Raw genomic sequence first — 17,176 nt, 5'->3', positions numbered from 1 at the left:
TTACAATAGAGACTCAGAATCACAAACGAAAAAGTTGGACAACCGTAGCGAGCACAGAAAGAATGTAAGCAGGATAGCGAGCCTGATTGATAAGGGAAGAAGAAAAACAAAAGAACTGGTAGTGTTTGCAGGGATTGTAATATAGAAAAGGGATAATAAGTTAAGGCAAAGCAAAGAAAGAAGGAAATGGCGTTCAAACTTGAGGCACGCGAGTTGAACCCGTTATGCTGAACCAGCATTTTTCTTTCCCTTCGGTACACGGGCAAGCCAGTAAATACCAACTGCGCCAACTATGTTGAAGGCAATGTAAACCCACATAAGTCCGAAATTTCTCCAGGCTTCGTCGAATTTGCTGCTTACCGATAGCAGGAAGGTGTCGGTTTTGTCCATGGTGCAAAAGGAACACTGAGAAGTAGCACTTGGATCTTGGAGATAACCGGCGCCGGTCAAGTCGATGTAATCTTGCATATATTCAAGACATGTCTGATTGCTGGGCGGATCGAAGTTCAGGTATTCTACGGCTTCACACTCTACTGTAGTCCCCGCAAGACCTGTTGAAAGCATGGCCGAGACAAGGTACGTAAAGGGCGACACCCGATACATGAATATCCAAAACCCAGGCATCGCATTCGGACCTGTGCTTTTTATTAGAGCAGTTCAAACATAGCACAGGCAAAACACTTACCAGCAAGTACTCCGCAGAAAATCAAGCAGAGCGAAAAGAGCAAAGACGCAACATTTCCTCCGGTCTCAGCCAGTTCAATACCCGCAATGACCATGTGCGCAAATGTTGATGTGAAAAGCAAGAATGTCCAGAGAAGTAAGAACATGAGACCTCCACGCTCAGTCACTGCATCTGTTGGCTTTGCATTGTTGTATAAGCCAATTGGACAGTACCAACAGAAGAAGATTAGTGCCGCCATGAGAGTATTCCAAGGTAGTTCGACAACAATATTAGCTATCATGAAAGCTTTCCATGAGTATGTTTTTGATGGACGCTCTCGTGCTTCATATAGAGAACGTTGAGTAACAAAATTAGGCATGATTTGTTGCACGAGATTCCCAAAAATCGTCATTAACATGAACACACTAAACATCTGGTTCTGGAGGCCCTGAAGCGACGTCGGAGCATTGAAGAACGAGAACCCAATATAAAGTGATGTGAGAACGCAGAGAGCAGCTTTGGACCAGATGTAGGTCGGAGTACGATAGTATTGAGCAAACACTCGAACGAGGCACTCCCATAATTGGACATAAAATGGTGCAGCGAACTCGCCCAGAGCACTCGAATCGGACTGGTCAACAGGCTTGACTGACAAAGTGGATTTCAAGTCAGCAAGGTGCTGCTTGACTTTCACGTACTCAGAACTTTCTCGCCATGTTCTCACCCAGTCAATTTCGGTGTGAGAGCCTGGTGCTGCGCCGATTACTTCCAGCATCCACTCTGCTGGGTTATCGCCTGGGGGCAACGGTTGAGAGCCGTTGCGTACAAAATAGTCTGAGAGGACGGATGAGTTGTCTCCAATCTCTCCAAAATAAATAGTTCTTCCCCCAGATGCTAGGAGAAGAAGCCGGTCGAATCGCTGGAACAACATTGCTGATGGTTGATGGATGGTGCAAAGTATTGCTTGACCATGCTGGGTCAGTGTATCGATCAGGTCAAGAATTGACCATGAGGTTTGGCTATCGAGGCCGGAAGTAGGTTCATCAAGAAATAATAGAAGTTGGGGTTTTGCAGCAAGCTCTACCCCAATTGTCAATCGCTTGCGTTGCTCAACATTCAGCCCTTCTCCAGGAACGCCGACAATCGCATCTGCGTAGGCTTCCATTCCTAAGAGCTTAATAACTTCATCGACATAATCAAGCTTTTCCAGGCGAGTTAGGTGGGCGGGTTGGCGAAGTAATGCACTGAACTTGAGTGCCTCCCGTACTGTTGATGTAGCCAAGTGCAAATCCTGTTGCTGCACGTAACCAGTTTTACGCTGAAATGACTGGTCACGTAAACGCCCATCAACAAGCATTGAACCAGATACAACGCCCATTGTAACTCTTGTAGCTAAGACATCTAGTAATGTCGTTTTCCCTGCTCCGGAAACACCCATAAGGGCGGTACACGTGCCAGGCTTGACCCAGCCATCAACCTGATCGAGAATTCTTCTCGGCTGTCCCTTGATCTTGATATCATAGCAGACATCTTCCCAATGGAAGATGGCGGTTTGCCTCTGAATCTTCGCGGATTGTTGAGGGGCGGCTTCATCGGTCTTGGGAGCATTCGCAGGTTGGTTGGGGCTCTCGGGATCATTTTCACTGGTTGTAAAACTGGGTTGGTGTCCACGGCGAAAAAGAAGGACCTCACCCTTCGACTTCTGCTCTGATATGTATTCAGTGCCGACGAGATAGGTAAAGGCAAAGAAGATTAAAAATCCAATAAGAATACCGAGGTTTCTCCATAGGTGGCTCTTGGTGTATTCGTAGCTCAATTCTAGGAAAAGTGCCCCATCCACAATCGAAGACCCAGACTCTGCGCCAACCGTGGAGCAAATCCGATTCTGCATTGATATGTCGTCATAGTGGCCCTGCGATGGAATGATCTGAGCACATTCAAATTGCCGACCGTCGAATTCATTGACCATGAAGCTCTCAAATGAGTAGGCAATTGGATTGATGTAGTTCATCCATCGAGACCATCCAAGCATATTGCGGGTAGGGATAGTAAAGCCAGTATATATTACCATGCCGAGCATGATAATTGCTGCAGGTACAAGCGCTTGTGAAAGGGATCGGGAGGTGGCAGCCATAGTTCGAAAGATCATTGACATAGTAAACGTGGTGATGATAGAGAAGAGCCAGAATGTGAAGAAAGCACCAGCATCACGACGTAGGTTTGTCATCAAGTATAGGGGCACATTAAATGTGAAGGAGTTGATCAGTTTATAGGGGGTATCACATAACATTGATGCAACAGCCTCTGCAAAAGGGTGATAGAAAGCATATCTTGACTGTTTTTCCACGATTGGCCGCTGTGCATAGAGAGTAAGAATCTCCAAGGCAGAGCTGAACGCGTTCAATAAGACTGCAAAGAAGAGCAAAGCACCGCGATAGTAGAAGCTGCTTGTATCGTTAGCAAGATTGAAGAATACCGAGCCGATGATCAACGCCATTGCGAAGTTCCCAATCAAAGCAGTCGCCGTAAGACTAAAGTCCCCACGGAGGCGCTGAAATCCTCGCACAACACAGATCGAAACTTGCTGCCATACTGAAATAGTGTATGGCGACTTGACACGTTGGTGTTTTGATTGCATAGCCTTGCGTGCATCAACAAAGGCATTGTAAGAGGGGCCGCCAATCGGGTATTGACGTTCAAACTCTTCTATTTCCACCATGAGTTTAGCACGGTCATCACTTCTCTTCCATGCAGCAGCAAATTCATCAGGTGTGCGAGGGACACGGTCTTCATATCCAGAGCGTACCAGCCGTTCCGACGGACTAGTGAGCGAAGTGAGGAAGTCTGCTGTTGTCTGCCGATCGGGGCATTCAAACCCCATGTCAACAAAAAACCTCTTCGCATCTTGAGTGCTTCCAAAATAGATTTGTCTTCCCTCGTAAAGAACAGTGACTTTATCAAAGACATCATATGCGCTCTGGGATGCCTGATAAATGGCCACACAAGCTGCAGAGCCCGTGTACTTACTCATAAGAGCCAGATTTTTGACGAATTCCAGGGCATTGGCGCTGTCAAGGCCCCTGGTGCTATTGTCCCAGCACTGTAGTGGAGCTTGACTCAAAGTAGCCTCTGCAATCGAAACACGCTTTCGTTCGCCCCCACTGACACCGCGAACAAAGTCATTTCCCACTCGGGTATTGATTGTATGCGAAAGCCCAAGCATAGCCATTACAACATCTCTCATGTGCTCTGCATATTGCTTCTGACTGACACCGTCAAGGCGGTTGCGCGGTGCTCTTGCAAGCGCAGCAAAAGTCAGTGTGTCGGCCACTGACAGCTGAGGGAAATGAACGTCGGTTTCCGCTGTATAAATAGCTTCTCCTCGAAACGAGTTATGCATGTCCTTTACCGAAATGCCTAATGAGTAATGCCATTCCGTATTAGCATCTAGTAAGTGTAGTTTGGTAGTAGTGTTGGCTTGGATAACTCACCTTGGTAGTTCAACACCGAATCCTCCGACGTCTGAATTCCATTCATCTCTCCCGCAATGGTCTTGAGAAAGGTGGAACATCCGCTTCCAGGTCGCCCTAAGACAACAAGCATTTGACCTCTCTTAACCAATCCTTCAAAGTCTCGCAAGATCTGAATCCTCGGCATCTTCAGACCAACCAGGCGGCGGGCAATGGTCCCGAACTCAAGAAGCACATTCAGTACGTCTTTCTGGTAATCTGTTGGCGAGCCAAAGCCATGAACGCTAAGGCTCTTGAAAGCAACTCCGGCTGTGCGCTCAGGATATCTTTCTGGATCGCGGGTCCTGATTTCTAAACGCTTCGTTAGTAATGCGTTCGCGGTTTGGAACAAATTCCCGGTGTAGCACTAGCAGTCCCGAATAGAATTCCTCCCAGCAATTGGCACTTACCCAACAGCATCTTCATCCAGTCTCGTGCACGAAACTTGGGACTTTGGGGGTTGAGAGTTGACTCGGGATCATCGAGGTGGAAAGGATTCTCAAGTGTGCTTTTGGAGGTCAATCTTGTAGATTGACGGGTCAAGCGCCTAGCCAGTGAGACTACCCTAGCTTCCACGTTGGGCTCATCTCCGTGTAGCGTCTCTCCATCTTCACTCTTCTCCGTTTCTCCATGGCCCGTCGCGACATTTTCCGTCAGATCCTGTGATTGGCGTATATTTGAGCTGACCACCGACTGAGAACGTGGTATGTTGGGGTGGATTGTCCCGAGAACCGACATCTTGACGCTAGGGCTTTCCGCAGAACATAGACCGGGAATGAATACCGAGCTCTATTAAAGAAGGCCTCACTGCCCAAAGGACAAGAGGAGCACGCAAAGAGCTTCAAGACTTGAGCTGCGCGGTAGAGGCAATGCGGAGATCTCGGCAGGGCTTGAAGTTTGTTAGGAACGATAGGGGGGTGTCTCAAATGTCAGTAATGGGGTTCTTCCCTAGCCTTTTATTAGTTCACTGATTCAATCATGCAAAGACAGATCTCGGCACGACCAAGCGAAGTCGCCGTCATATCTCAAAGTATCCTAACGGGCTCGGAACAGCAATCGAGTCGTTAGCCCGGATCCGACCAAGGGCGATTGGACAGATCCTGCTGTGAACGTGCTCCCGGTAGTTTGGGGGTCCGATGGTCTTGTTGGAGCATTGGGCATAAAATTTTCCAGAACAGCTTCCGGGGCCCCGGAGGCATTTTGAACAGTGGGATGGTACCATTCTCTGTAAGAAGAACAATAATAAGAAGGCTAGGGGAAACTCCGCTTCCACGGGCCTAGCCGAACCACGAGAAACCTGGCCGGCACGTATTTCTTTCTTATTATGCCGCGCAGGGGGGGGTGTTGACTCCGGATTCCGAGTTGGGTCCAGGTTCCACGATGCATATCAACTGTCACTTGTTGTATACCAGAGAGTCCTAAAGTTAGTCCAGTATAACGCAGTCCTCCGAAGATGTCGACCTCAAATTGTGTTGCACTCTGCCTGAAACTTCATGTCTGCGGTTTGTGGCAAAAAAAGCGAACTGAGGATGGCCAAATGCCAAGATGTCTCGTCTTCCTGTAGCATGATCAGAAAGCGTCGATTGGTGTAGGAAGATGATGTCGTTGAAGCGTCCAAAGCGATCAGGCGAGGTTGACAACGGCGTGCCGTAATTCTCGTACCGCTCGGTATTCCCCTCAAAACACCCGGCTTCCGAGCCAATCATCGTGCCATGATACCAAGAGCCATCAGGATTGGGTCAGGATGGTATTTTATACAATGCTTTGTGACAGCGACGGTTCCATGCTCTCGGATGACCAGATCACAGCAACTCCGACGTCGAGAACCCCATTAAAGACCATTTCGATGCTCATCTCCCCATGTCCAGATCTGGCGGTACAAGGGGGGTGGACCTCGGAACTCTTCTCAGCCCAATCATCAACGAGTTTTTTTTTGCATTCTATGGTGGTTGAAACGTGATCTACGAAACTTTGAAGGCAAGTGTGTGGACTGGGTGTGCTCCTAGCTTTGAACCATGCAAGTATCTAAGGCGGCGACCTTGTCCACTCATTTTCCAACCTGCTTCCTTTGCCTTGAGATTTAGCTAATCGCCTCCACCATGAAAAGTGCTGCGAGCAGGAGGAAGGATAGTGGTCCCCACTCCAGGCCCATTCAAGGGACACGATCGGAGATGCGGGGAAACTTTCGTTCTCGAACCCCAGCTACAGAGTCAGCGGGGAGTCGGCGAAGAAAGCAAGTGGGTATCATATTTCAAGCCCAGACCGAAGTGCTAACCACCGTGCAGTCCTACAAGAGCACCCAACCGCAGGAATCACAATGCGTGGTCTTCCAGGAACCAGAGCAACCGGCTCACAAAAAGCTCAAGATGACGAACGATTTGAATGGATACAGACGTCAAAGAAACATGAAAAAGTACCTGTCCCACATCATACGCTTGCCGATACTTTTCAACTGCGTGCCAGCTAACAAGGCTGTAGCATGATGATGATTACTCGCCTCGAGACCAATATAGGTCGCTTAGAATCCCACCTACAGGAGCTAGGCTTCGACCTAAGCAACCTGGGAAATGATGGGGATTTGAAGCCACCTGAGCACATGGAAGCGATTGATGACTTGAGATCTCCCCCGTCAACATCCTTCGGTTCTGAGCATATCTCAACAGAAGACCAACCGTCTCAGGCGGACGCCCACACGAGTTCGAGATTTCTGCACACTGCACTTCCAAATCATGGCCGAGATACCGATCTACCCGACGTGCATGATGCCGGATATGACCCTTTTCCCCATGGCTTCGGGGGTCTTTTCATTCCAAGGTGTCTTCTCGATACGCGACCAATAAATAGTTAGTACAATGACATTCGTCCAGGAAACTTGTGGCTCCGACCACTAACGCAAACATTCAGATATTCCAGCTCTATCGCATGAAGGTCTAGAGTGGATGAGGCAAAGAGCTGGCATAGCCCCGAGGCTGTCTTCTGGGAGTAATTACACTACAGCATCTTTTGGGACACTGAGTGATGACTTTCCGAGGAAGGTATACTGCCCGCTACCGCCAGAGGAGGAAGCTTCATCCCTACTATACGAGTATTTGCAGAATTTCAACAGTCTGTGTCCACTATTCGAACAGGCCAAACTCGTTTCTCTCTTTGGTCAAGGCAACTTCAACATCGCATTGGAGACTGCAGCCCGGTGGGCCTGTATCAACGTGGTCCTGGCATTAGCAATCGCATTCCGTATGAAAAGCAAAAACAGCGCCCAGGCTGAGCACCAGAGAAGCTGGCTCTTTATCAAGAATGCCTTCGGTACCTTGCATGATCTCTGTCTCGCTCCGCCAGATATGTGGTCCATTCAAGCACTCTTGGGGATGGTATGGCTTGGGCTACACCTTGTAAGCCTGACCTGAACTAATACTCTATCTAGGCGGTCTTCTTTCTAGGAACAATGTCCGCTGAGCCATGTAGCTTTCTCGCTACCGCTGCCATACGGATGATTCACCATATTGGGCTTGGCAATGGAGAAGATGATGCGGCGCTTACCTCGGAAGATATAAAGCATCGAAGAAATATCTTCTGGATTGCGTACTGCCTTGATAGGGAGTATGAACACAGACCTCACCCTACCAACTAGTACTAACTTTCCGCTAGGATTTCTCTTCGCTTCGGGAAGCCACCAACGCAGAGCGATGATGATATGTGTATCGATCTCCCGATTGAGTTAATGACTGAGGTGAACCGAGAAATGCCGTCGCTAAATCGGCATGGGGGTTTTGACTCATTCAGAGCACAATGCCGACTCGCAACCATCAAGGGCCGGCTCTACAGAGATTTGTATTCGGCTACGGCAAGGGATCGAACGCTATCGGAAATTTTGACTTCTGTTGGGGCGCTGGATGAGATGCTTCAAAAATGGAGAGAGGATCTGCCCTTGGAATACCAGCCAGCAATGCAAGGAGCACCACATTTTCCATCCTCATCAATATCAGTTACACTTCTTTTCCTGCACTACTCTTATTTTGACTGCATCATTTCAATGCACCGATTAATTGCGAGTCACGGCATCCAGTCAACGGAAGATCTTCTCAAAAGAAAAGACCTCAACATTTTGACTTCTACAGCTTACGACCCTAAAGTTTTTGCTTCTGGGTCTCTGTGCGCCAGTGCCGCGAGAGCTTCCATCAGGCTGATGAGATACATGCCAGAAGGCCATATATCGCTTGTCGGGTACGTACCTTTCAGAAGTCTATCCCTGTCTGTGCCTAGTACCATGCTGAAAAACAGCCATTTAGTATCCTTCTACACTATCCCATGATTGCGTTGAGAACGCTGTCGTCCACCATTGTCCAAAATCCCCTTGAAGCGTCACGATTAACTGACATGAAGCTCATGGATCAGGTAGAGGCGCTCTTGTCGTCTTTGGTTGTTAGTATACCAAGCCAGGTCATCACGCAGCTCAAAGAGTATTGTGCCACCTATCGCGCTGCCGCCAATGCCGCGATTCAGAAGACCATGACATACTGCGGTCCTTAGTACATTTCTTCAATTAATGGTCCGTGGCGTTCTGTGTTTGTGTATCCCAATCCATTTTATGAGGTCTTCTTTCCCAGGTTCACCCCCGGGCTCAAGCTCTTCAAGTCATGTACATATATATATCTATGCACATAAGCAAGATGAATTTTCAATGCACATAATGATCTTTGTTTATTTGCAATAACAGGGTCAGCTGATAGATACATTCAAGCATGCAAAGTTCTCTGTTTTTGGAGGTCTAGATACTTGGAGGCGTAATCGTTGGCGAGGACTGAATCACCTGTAAGATGCATCAGAGTGGCTTTCTTCGCCATCATCTCGCACTGCCCTCTGATATCCTCAATCTCCTCGTACTGATCATAAGCACAATCGAGATACCCGAGAGCACGGTTAATATATTCTTTCTTCGCTGGGCTATTCTTGCCCTCGCTCCATAGATTGCCTGCAATGCCCATGTTCGCATCAGTCAGGAGGGAGTACGCGGACGCCGCGAGGTCACAATCATTCGACTCTAGGATCTGGGGCATAATACTCTCGATCAGAATGGAGACGGCCTCAAACTCCTTGAGGCTCAGGAGCACACCTCCCAATGAACAGACGGCTTCCCACAGACCCGGAAGTAACCTCGAGCGGTGGGCGATGCTTGCGGCTCGCATGGCGAGGGAGAAGCCGCGCTGAGGCTGGCCCATTTTCTCAAAGGTGCGAGCTTTCAGGCAGAGCAGCTTGACTTGAGGCTGAATGTCGAAGTTATCTTGGTGGATTGACTGCGCGGTCTTCTCAATGAGTTCTAACGCTTGCGAGTAATTGTTCTGACGGATCATGAGTTCGACGGAGAGAAAAGATAGGAGGAAGAAGAGGTCGCTGTCCGGAAGATCAATCGCTTGTAGTTGTGAAAGCAGATAGTTGGCTGATACTTGATCGTCGCTTAAAAAATTTGTTAGGTAGGACAAATAAGAAGGTGGAGCCAAGCCTACTTGTAGATTTTGCGCCTGAGCTGGAGGACCCCGGAGAAGAATGCCCAATATTGACTCGTCTTCAGCGATCGAAACCTCTCTGGACTCATCTCAGCCATATGAGCAGCGACATCGCTATAGCGACCCTGTTGTACCAGCTTCAGAAGGTGTGAGTAATGGCAATGTGACTCAGGCCCGGAGCCTGACTTACTAGTTGGCAGCTCCGGAATGTGCTTTTTAGATAGTCTTCAAACGGCGCGTTATTCCGGTAGCAATGGCGAAATATCTCGCTGTTCAGCCAGGCGAGGTGTGTGACTCCTGGAAATTCAAGATGTCAGCAACGCACCAATGCAGCCCAGGATAGAGGGGTTGACCTATTCTAGAGTATAGCGCAGTCTGAAGTAAGAGCTGCGGGCCGTTGGAGTTCACGGGGTTTTTCGTGACGTTCAGATGCGAGGCTCGAACGATGTTTTCGATTGAGGATGCTAGACTCTCGCCCTTTGGACGTCAGTCGCGAGCTAAAAAAAAATAGATGCAGAAGACTTACGTTCTGCAGCTCGAGCTTTGCTTCACTCAGGAGAGTTGTACTCAATAACCCCCACATTTCTGTCTCTTTTGCTTTTGCTTTAAGAAAAGCAAGCCCCTCTTTCTCGTTTCCGAGCATACCCGTATTCTCAACGTCTTTTCTGAGCTCTGGAAATGCTTTTCCAAAGTGATATAACCAGCTCATACAGAAGTTTAGGCAGTTCATGTCGTGAGACTCCCTCGCAATCGCAACGGCTTCCTGCATTGCAGATACTGCCTCTCTATAGCACCCAAAGTCCGCTTGCAGTATAGCGAGGTTGAGAAGCGCATATTGGTAGGAGCCTTTGTCACGGCTGTGCATCGTGTAGTCGAAGTAGCGATGGAGGTTGTCGAATGATGACGGGTAGTCGCCTGCCCTCCAAGCATCTAAAAATCTAGCAATGGTCAATATACGCATATGATTTATCACTGAAACAGCAGCTTACCTCAAATAGTGTATCAGGTTAGGTAATGTCACGCCGGATTCAATGATGCGCTTCAGCTGTACTTTCACTCCTTCCGGGACTCTTCCACCAAATCCTGCATACGTTAGAGACATACAGGCCGACGCGGGAAGGAAGTTTACTCTGCAGCTCGCCGATCTGAAATTCCAGGAGCCTTTCCACTTCCTTGATGCTGACGTAGCGATCGTCTTCTTCATCGCCTTCAATATTTCCGTACGCTACCTGAGCAAGGTGACTGCTCGTATCGAGACCAAGCTCCAAAAGGTTGATGTCAACAGAAGCCTGCTCGTCAGAGGGGTTCTTTCGTGCCCAGGTGCGGTATGTTGGAAGGCGATATTTTACAAAGCCCTTCCATAGCTTCACCGAGTCGTGGAATTGCAGCCTGGTGAACTCTAGCTGAGCCCGCCTGACAAAAGCGCCCAAGGGTGAACATCGCGCGAGGCGCATACAGCCAGTCTCTGGAGCGAGCCCAGCATCTCTTTCTCTGATCTGCTCTTCACGAGTTTTCGCAAGAGTGGTAGAGATCTCGGCGAAAAAGAGCTCTAATGCATCACATGAATCGATCGACCAGAGCTTCCGGAGGAACAAATCCCAGGTTGACCGTCCCGGTATAGATGAGGGATGGGCTATCAGTGCCTTTTCAAGATCTTTGATGGACACCGAATACTGCGTTGCCCAATCCTCTGGAGAGGAGGGAGACGCGCCCGCACCTAGGGGACTGAGATGAGCAACCACGAAGGAGAGGACATGGATCGCGGCTGAGTTCGGCACCACGCCTTCAGTATAGATAGAGATGAGACATAGTAAGGCGACCTTTGATGGTGTGAGATAACGACTCATTGCAGCTCTAGATCATGCATTGTCTATCTCGACAATATTGTGTTTCGTTTCTGGATTTCTGCAGGAAAACCAAGGTTACAGGACGAAGCGACGCGTGAACGACGCGTAGATATAAACGGAGGGGTAGATAGACAAGTAATCACCCAGTTTTGCATAAGCCCGTAAGGTGCGAGCGAGTTCAAGTGGTTGAAGAAAGATGTGTGAGTCGACACAACGACTGAAGAGGTTTATGATGACTTTTTTGTGGTGGGTATAGAGTAAAAAAAGAAATATATTGGTACATACGACCACAGGGTGAGGAGAACAGGGCTTCCCGTCCGCTCAGCCGTACTTAAGCCTCACGCCGGTTGGTTAGTAGTATGGTGGGTGACCACATGCGAATCCCAACTGTTGTATGTTTTTATTTTGCTCTCTCTCTTTTTGCGAATCAATTATCCTATCCGCCGTCATCTTCTAGCGCAAGTTTAAGATAACGTTCCTTCGAACGCTGTAGCTACCGGTGCATATTGACCAACCGGACTGCGTGAATGCGGTGCTGGGTTACTTCCACAGTGTATCGCTTAAGAACAAGATCAGCATAGATGTTATCTAGAAACCGCTGAGATCAAGTCCATGACACTACTCCAGAGGGGCGTCAAGGTCAAGCAAGCTATTTTATGGCTACTACATTATCCGGCCAGTGAGTCGAAGCATGGAAAGACTAATTCAAAAACCGTGACACGGGTTTAGAGATGCTGTACTCTCGAGAAAAGTTACAGCTACATGCTTTGCAATTCAAACCAGCATGTCATAGGACGATATGTTTTCCAGAGACTAGCAGCTAGAGCGGATTAGTTTTGCGTCATTTGACAACGTGGCATGGGCACATATCTCACCTTCTCATCTCGGTTGCATGGACTTCGTGAAGCTTCTCGCGCAAAAGCGCCCCGAAGCTCAGTTGGAAGCATGATCTCATGAAGCAATTGCTCACGAGTGATGTTGTAAGTATGATCGTCGCCGTTTGCACGAACTTGGTCTTTCAAAGCACGTACACTTTCCTGGACATACGGGTGACAAGCGATGAGACAACACCACTGTATGTAGAGGCTGTGACCTGCCTAGGGAAATAGCGCTCAGGAGATTGATCCGATAACAAAAAAAAAAACAAGATTTTGCAATTTGAAACACGGTGCATAGGAGCTAGCGCTAATGCAGTTGGCTGAGAAGAGATCAGGACGAAAGCACTTCTTTCAAAAGCAGTCAGCAGCGAAATCAGGGAACTCAAATGAGTCCCCAAAGGGCTGCTCATGGATGCTCAGCTGGGGAAACAGCGAAGCCCTGTCATAGTCGCTCTGAGCCTGCTGAAAAAGCGTATCGAATGAATTTGTGTCAAAAGTGGTGTGGCCTCCAGAAAAATCGCCGCTGTCAAATAACACGTTCAGACCATCAAGCGGATCCAAGTACCTTGCGGCATTAGCATGATTGTCTTGCACATGCGAGCCCAACGGAGGGGTGAGTGCGGTTGGTGATGATGCGGTCATTGAGGAAGGAGATTCGAAGGGTATGGACTGTTTCGTGGGCTTGGATGATGGGCGAGAAGTCGCACGGCGCTTCCTCTCCGAGGGCTTTCGTGGGGTGTATTGGTAGTCAGGGTGCTCTTCGGCGTGCTTCTTCTTGAACTCTTCCGCTAGGCCCTTGAAGTGTAGTTTGACTTCTTCAGGCTCCGCTCTCCATTGCTTTCCTAGAATCACCGCTGAGTCGATTGCTTAGCCTATCGGTTGTGACATCATCGATAACACTGAACTTACATATTTCATTGTTTGAGAGGTCAGGGAATGTCTCCTTCACTCTAGGGTGATGACGCTGTCGATAGAGGATAAAGGCATTGGGTGGTCTGGGGACTTTCGTAGGCTTCGAAGCGGCTGTTCTTGATTTGATCGTTGTTTCATCAGTGTGGTGGGAAGCAACAGAGATTGATGTGCCTGAGAATTGCGGTGTTCGCATGACACGAAGAGCATTGATTGATTCATCCACGAAGGATACGACTGGACCACCCAAGAGAGCACTGTCATGACTGGTCAGATTAACATCTAGGACGAGATATTGATGCATATACCTGAGACGAGATTTTATCTTGTTCACGTTATCCTGGCCGATGATGTCTACTACGTTGGTAGGTAGAAGGACTTCATTATTCGTGGATTCGAGGTGCCGCAAAGCATCTTGCCAAAGTAGCTCCGTGAGGTTGTCTGCGGATTGTGCTGCGGATTTCATGGCTATTGAAACGGTGGCCATCTTGTCTTTTTTTCTTTTCAGATGCTGTAAAGAGGGAACGAGATGCTGGGGCTCATATCTTGGTGAGTGTTATCCAGAAACATTCGTAGGGAACTGAAGAAAGACAGGGGAAATCGATTCAAAGACAAGGTCTGACTACATCTGGGAGGACCAGGCTCAAGTATGAACTGACATGAAAGACTCAACCAGACATGACCAATGAGTGTTGTGTTCCATTAGGCTTTGGAGGCTGGTCATTTCTTTGTTGGGTGACCCAGCGCGAGTGAATAATGAGACATCAGATTCATTCCTACATTCACTAGCTTAATAGGCTCTATTGTTTCCGAAATAGGAAGAACACAAGATCACAACGCTTCAGTTCAGCTCTACATAATCTTCTACTTTTCTCACTTCTCACATTTTCAACTCTTCTTTCTTCATCTACCCTTCTGCCTTTCAATCTCTCTTCTTACCATCCAAGCAAAACTCCTTTTCATCACCATCGACTAGTCTATCTATCCTCATCTCTCAATTCTTCGGAATGGAAGCCTATCGCCAGACCATATTTAGATTTCTTGATGCAACCATCGACAACGCGGGCCTCCCCTTGGAGCGCAGAGAACAGGCGATCTACATCAAGACTTCTTTCGCCGGCCATCGCAACATGTACCGACTAATGGCACAGGTCTCTGCTCTTTTCAATGGTGGCAATCTGCTTCATGCTTCGCACAGGGTACCTAGGCTTGACGCCCCTGCCCAAGCCCTTGTTCGTCGCCACGGGCCTGCTATTCAAGCCATCGTGACTGCCCGCCGTGTTAACCCAACTGTTGCCGACTTCGAAGGTCACCCTATCGAGCTTGTTAGCATTCTCAACCCGTTCTTCGAAAGAGCACTCCCGGGGGAGAAGATATTCAAACTTCATCAGACCCTGGTTGCTGCGGAACGAGCTGCCAACGAACACCTTGCCAGACTCACCGCGCATTATGGCTACCACTACATCTTCAGGACTGGTCTTAACCAGTACTATCTGACGTGAGTCGAGCTCCCATGCTGTTGTTCAAGATACTAATGCTCCTATAGTAAGGTCGTCGCCGCTAAGGTCAACTTCCTGAGGCTCGATCATCGTGGTGAGGGAAACCGAATGCTCGCACAAAGGATATGTTATGAGGTTATGGATCGTCGTCCCAACATGACCGATGCGGAGAAGGCCCACATTATCCGAGCTCTCAATTGCAATGCAGACGAAGTGCGCCGGTTCTGTAAGTGCTCCGATGCGAGAAATGTCGACGATATCTAATGTATTGTCAGGGTTCTGGCTGGCCATGAACAGAGGATATTACAACGCCATGAAGGAGTGCATTGCTCTCATGGACAATGCCCAGTGTAAGCACTCCTTTATCTTTACGATGGGACGAAACTAACATATCCCCAGAGGTTCTTTTGATGTACGCTGGGAACATGCGCTTTCTGTCAGCTGCGACTTTTCTTCAATCCATGGTGCTTGAGTGAAGCGCTTCGCGGATGATCATGTCTACTGGCACTGTCGATTCGGGTATTTCTCTCTTCTCATACTTTTCGTTACCCCCGAGCCATGGCTTATGTTATTGTCTAGGATAACGGTTGCATTGCAACGCCCATGACCCTCGATCGGCTAAGAGAACGATAATGCTTATGTGGGAGCGACCACCGGCATTAGCTTCTCTACGCTGAACACCACAGACCATTAAGACTGTTCTCGTCGACTTGGATGTCTCAATTTAGTCAGCATTTCATTGATCTTTGTACCATTTCCTACTCAGCTTGGATTTATTGCTCAGTGTTTCTCTTCATTATTTACTCTCACACCAGAAAACCTTATCTGACTTTCATTATCCTTCGATCAATCTGGCAGCTTGTCCCTTCTGTTCGTGGCGACGGGTCCCTTTCTCACTGTATCAGTATTGAAAATAGGGACGGATTTTCACTGCGGATCGTGTGGACGGGCGTGACGACGGATTAAATGAATGGAGCACGGAACTGCGATTAGATTGGATCATTTCTATCAATTTTCGACCTTCTTCTGTTGTCGCCGCAAGTTTGTTTGAATTCGGAGGCTGTTTCAAGCGTCAAGCTCTACAGTATGCTGGAGACTCCAAACAGTTTTATCGCTTGCCAGTACTAGTAGTACAATATCATCCATCAAGAGTCCCATTTCCTAAATGACGGAAAGTGCCAGGCGTAAGAAGTAACGTAAGCTAGACAATGGAATAAAGGTCTGCCATGACCGCGAGGCAGGCTCAGTGTATGGTTCAGGAACAATGGAGGAGTAGAGCGAGGCAAGTACCCGACGCGCACTTGAGCTTCGAGCTTCGGCGGTGCTGTGGAACACAACTGGTAGGACACTACAATGCAGCCAACCTTCTTTCCTGCGTATCTTCCAACCTCCTTAGTCCCAACCAATTCGAGATCAGTAGCTCTGAAAACGAAATGACGATGCCGAGTCTCTTCGCGACTATCAGCCTAGTCTCGACTGTCGATTAAATCAAAGAAACAAGGGAGCGTGCAGCAGTACTGGTGGTATGAGCGAGCCCATGCCGCAAGGCGCTGATCCTCGATCAAGCCCATTCGAAAAACACAGGATGGGCCCCATTGATTTCTCGGCAATGCACATATCCGCCCTCGCTTCCCCTCTTTCTTTGCTACACAGGCGACAGGAAACGAACCAAGCCAGAAAGAGCTGCGAACGGCGTGGCTGGCACTTCTGCAGTCTTGAGGCCAGGTACGAGCATGCAAGCGTGCCGCGACATTTCCAGCATACTGAAACCAGAAACCTCGAGGCACGAGAACAAAGAATCCATTGGAGAAGCGAATGCGCTATGCAGGCCAAGACGTCAGAACGAAATACGCCCAGCCGATTCCGGAAGTCTGCATGAACTTGCGTCGCCTGACTACAAGGCGGCCGAGTTACAAGATACGACTTTTCACGGAAGTCAAGAACAGATACTACCAAGGTATGGGCTTGCTAGTCAATTTATAAAGTTAGAATCTAACCTCCCTCGCTCTGCAGCTGCTCGCCCCGTCATCGAGAACGACACCCAAGCACCCCGCGTAACACCCCGCGGCCGAAGATCCGATCTCCTATATCATCGTCACGAATTGGCCCTTGTTGACGAGTCAGCTGCCATGAGTGCCAAAAACAAAACTGCAGTGATCAAAGAACCTGCCATGACACTACGTGACTACACCAAAGCACGGCTGCCAAAGCAGTCACGATAAGATTTTGCTGTAGGTCTGAAATCTGAATGCTAACACAAATCGGTGTTTCCCAGCTTTCAACAAGCGGAGTCTAGACTCTAACCGGATCACCCAGCTATTCGAGACGTGCTCCGCGAACGAGTCTTTATGGGGGAAGGACCAGAGGAC

The 17,176-nt window shown here is 48.6% G+C and overlaps 6 protein-coding genes across 6 annotated transcripts; 3 read left to right on the top strand and 3 right to left on the bottom strand.

The window, feature by feature from the left end:
• Positions 1–81: 81 nt before the first annotated feature.
• On the bottom strand, positions 82–5,051 carry BJY04DRAFT_157216 (pleiotropic drug resistance family ABC transporter). Its single transcript, XM_073708981.1, has 4 exons — positions 4,584–5,051; positions 4,156–4,485; positions 686–4,081; positions 82–635 (listed from the first exon to the last, which is right to left on the bottom strand). The coding sequence occupies exons 1-4, from the start codon at positions 4,909–4,911 to the stop codon at positions 223–225; spliced, it is 4,467 nt and encodes a 1,488-aa protein (XP_073574823.1). The 5' UTR covers positions 4,912–5,051; the 3' UTR covers positions 82–222.
• A 927-nt stretch (positions 5,052–5,978) lies between these two features.
• Positions 5,979–8,867, top strand: BJY04DRAFT_181153 (fungal specific transcription factor domain-containing protein). Its single transcript, XM_073710169.1, has 7 exons — positions 5,979–6,410; positions 6,459–6,586; positions 6,652–7,016; positions 7,078–7,541; positions 7,595–7,770; positions 7,819–8,394; positions 8,460–8,867. Exons 1-7 carry the CDS (start codon positions 6,273–6,275, stop codon positions 8,698–8,700), a joined length of 2,088 nt encoding a protein of 695 aa, XP_073574822.1. The 5' UTR covers positions 5,979–6,272; the 3' UTR covers positions 8,701–8,867.
• Positions 8,868–8,895: 28 nt separating this feature from the next.
• Positions 8,896–11,610, bottom strand: BJY04DRAFT_157200 (putative anaphase-promoting complex subunit Apc5). The gene is made up of 7 exons (XM_073708980.1): positions 10,804–11,610; positions 10,664–10,757; positions 10,201–10,612; positions 10,028–10,151; positions 9,865–9,971; positions 9,675–9,811; positions 8,896–9,624 (listed from the first exon to the last, which is right to left on the bottom strand). The coding sequence occupies exons 1-7, from the start codon at positions 11,519–11,521 to the stop codon at positions 8,907–8,909; spliced, it is 2,310 nt and encodes a 769-aa protein (XP_073574821.1). The 5' UTR covers positions 11,522–11,610; the 3' UTR covers positions 8,896–8,906.
• A 468-nt stretch (positions 11,611–12,078) lies between these two features.
• Positions 12,079–13,909, bottom strand: BJY04DRAFT_181140 (HMG-box domain-containing protein). The gene is made up of 4 exons (XM_073710168.1): positions 13,617–13,909; positions 13,309–13,565; positions 12,397–13,253; positions 12,079–12,341 (listed from the first exon to the last, which is right to left on the bottom strand). Exons 1-3 carry the CDS (start codon positions 13,793–13,795, stop codon positions 12,751–12,753), a joined length of 939 nt encoding a protein of 312 aa, XP_073574820.1. The 5' UTR covers positions 13,796–13,909; the 3' UTR covers positions 12,079–12,341; positions 12,397–12,750.
• Positions 13,910–14,111: 202 nt separating this feature from the next.
• MAT1-2-4 (putative mating locus protein) lies at positions 14,112–15,395 on the top strand. The gene is made up of 5 exons (XM_073708979.1): positions 14,112–14,806; positions 14,855–15,033; positions 15,083–15,157; positions 15,207–15,326; positions 15,387–15,395. Coding segments are annotated over exons 1-4 (747 nt in total). The 5' UTR covers positions 14,112–14,315; the 3' UTR covers positions 15,209–15,326; positions 15,387–15,395.
• A 1,022-nt stretch (positions 15,396–16,417) lies between these two features.
• On the top strand, positions 16,418–17,091 carry BJY04DRAFT_157090 (uncharacterized protein). Its single transcript, XM_073708978.1, has one exon. It carries the CDS (start codon positions 16,541–16,543, stop codon positions 17,027–17,029), a length of 489 nt encoding a protein of 162 aa, XP_073574818.1. The 5' UTR covers positions 16,418–16,540; the 3' UTR covers positions 17,030–17,091.
• Positions 17,092–17,176: the final 85 nt, after the last annotated feature.

Source organism: Aspergillus karnatakaensis (genome assembly GCF_047715665.1).
Source record: "Aspergillus karnatakaensis strain CBS 102800 unplaced genomic scaffold BJY04scaffold_8, whole genome shotgun sequence".
In the NCBI taxonomy this organism is placed as follows: Eukaryota; Fungi; Ascomycota; class Eurotiomycetes; order Eurotiales; family Aspergillaceae; genus Aspergillus; species Aspergillus karnatakaensis.
Note: the sequence above shows the minus strand (reverse complement) of the source record. Positions and strands in the feature narration are given on the sequence as shown.